The following is a 2061-nucleotide window of genomic DNA, read 5'->3' as shown; positions in this document are numbered from 1 at the left end:
AAGTAAGGTCTCAGCTTTCTGACTGCAGTAACAAGGGCAAGGGCTAGCTTCTCTAGTTGACTGTATCGGGTTTCAGCATCTAGCAATGACTTGCTTGTGTAGTAAACGGGCAGCTGCTTACTGTCTTCTTCACGAACAAGTACTGCACTTACTGCTGTCTCTGCAACAGCAAGGTATATGAACAACTTTTCTCCGTCTTTTGGTTTGGAGAGCAGTGGTGGGGATGTAAGGTATCTCTTCAGCTGTTGTAGAGCTTCTTCACATGCGGGTGACCACTCGAAATTTTTCCCCTTTCGCAGAGTGGTGAAGAACAGATAGCATCTCTCGGAAGATTTAGAAATGAATCGGCTAAATGCCGCCACTCTACCTGCAAGCTTCTGGACGTCCTTGATGCATTTCGGGGAAGGAATACCCATCACCGAATTGATCTGATCTGGGTTAGCTTCGATCCCCCTTTGAGTCACCATATACCCTAAAAATTTTCCAAAGGAGACACCAAAAGAACACTTAGCAGGGTTTAGTTTCATATTATACCTCCTGAGTACCTCAAATGCTTGTTTGAGGTGTTCCAAGTGTTGTTCTGCTACTAAGGACTTGACCAACATATCATCGATGTAGACCTCCATAGTGTCGCCTAGCATGTTGGCGAACATCTTGTTTACGAGCCTCTGGTAAGTGGCACCTGCATTTTTTAGTCCAAAAGGCATGACTTTGTAACAGAATATACCTCTCTCCGTGACGAAGGCAGTTTTCTCCTGGTCGTTTGGATGCATAAGGATCTGATTGTAGCCCGAGAATGCATCCATGAAGCTCAAGAGTTCATGTCCGGCTGTGGCGTCTACTAGCATGTCGATGTGAGGTAGTGGGAAGGAATCCTTCGGGCATGCTTTGTTCAAGTCCGTAAAGTCAATACATACCCGCCACTTACCATTCTTCTTTTTAACGACCACCACATTAGCGAGCCAATCTGGATAGTGCACTTCCCTTACAGACCCGATGTCAAGTAGTTTCTGGATCTCCTCATTGATCACCTTGTTGCGTTCTGGTGCGAATTTCCTTCTTTTCTGTCTGACCGGGGCATGGGAAGGGTCTACTTGTAATTCATGAACTATTATAGAGGGGTCTATCCCTGTCATATCTGCATGAGACCAAGCAAAACAATCAGAATTAATGGTTAGGAATTCAATGAGCTTTTCTCTGAGAGTAGGAGGTAGTTGTGCTCCAATTTGGACTTTGTGCTCTGGGATGTTGGGGTTAATTTGGACTTCGTCTAACTCCTCCATGTTTGGTTGGTTGAGGTTTGAGTTGAGGGGCACTTTGTTCTGTAATTGCTACAAGGGCTTCTTGGGAGCCTTCATTGTGTTCTTGTAGCAGTTCCTGGAAGCTCCTTGGTCTCCTTTGATTTCCCGTACTCCCCAAGGTGTTGGAAACCTCAAAACTTGGTGGTATGTCGATGGTACTGCCCTCATCTCATGGATCCAAGGTCTTCCAAGGATCATGTTATAAGCTGATGGGCAGTCCAGTACCACAAAAGTGATGCTAAGGTTAATTCCTCCTGCATATACCGGCAATACGATTTCTCCCAAGGTATACTTCTGTTCTCCACTAAATCCTATAAGGACAGTAGAACGTCGGCAGATGCTCGATTCTTCTAGTCCCATTCCTAGCAAGGCATGAAGAAACAAGACATTAGTGGAGGATCCGTTATCAATAAGTATACGTTTAACTAACACATTCGCAATAGTGAGAGAGAGGACGAGAGCGTCATGATGAGGGTTGACGAGCCCTGAGACTTCGTTGTCAACGAAGTTGATGGTTTGGTTGGTGAAAGTTAGGGTTGACGCCTCTGTCGAATGGGCAGTTGGATTTGCTACTATTCGTGCACTTCTTTTGGCTGCTGAGTGGCTTACTCCACTCACTTCTGAGCCACCTGTGATCATGTTGCAAGTCAATGTTGGAATCGGCTCCTCTGGCTCTTTGGGTCGGGCATCTGCTTGGGACATGGTTTTCTTGCCTTTATCTGTCAGTAAGTCGGTGAGGTTGATGTGACACGAAAATGTC

At 45.7% G+C, this 2061-nt stretch overlaps 1 protein-coding gene across 1 annotated transcript; it reads right to left on the bottom strand.

The window, feature by feature from the left end:
- Positions 1 to 1331: 1331 nt before the first annotated feature.
- Positions 1332 to 1661, bottom strand: LOC147543839 (uncharacterized). The gene has a single exon (XM_086635522.1). The coding sequence runs from the start codon at positions 1659 to 1661 to the stop codon at positions 1332 to 1334; it is 330 nt and encodes a 109-aa protein (XP_086491648.1).
- Positions 1662 to 2061: the final 400 nt, after the last annotated feature.

The sequence above is a fragment of the Eschscholzia californica genome, unplaced genomic scaffold, assembly GCF_041429995.1.
Source record: "Eschscholzia californica isolate CP2 unplaced genomic scaffold, dmEscCali1.0.p SCAF_4, whole genome shotgun sequence".
Taxonomy (NCBI): Eukaryota; Viridiplantae; Streptophyta; class Magnoliopsida; order Ranunculales; family Papaveraceae; genus Eschscholzia; species Eschscholzia californica.
The sequence above is the reverse complement of the archived record's forward strand: the minus strand, read 5'-3'. Positions and strand labels throughout refer to the sequence as shown.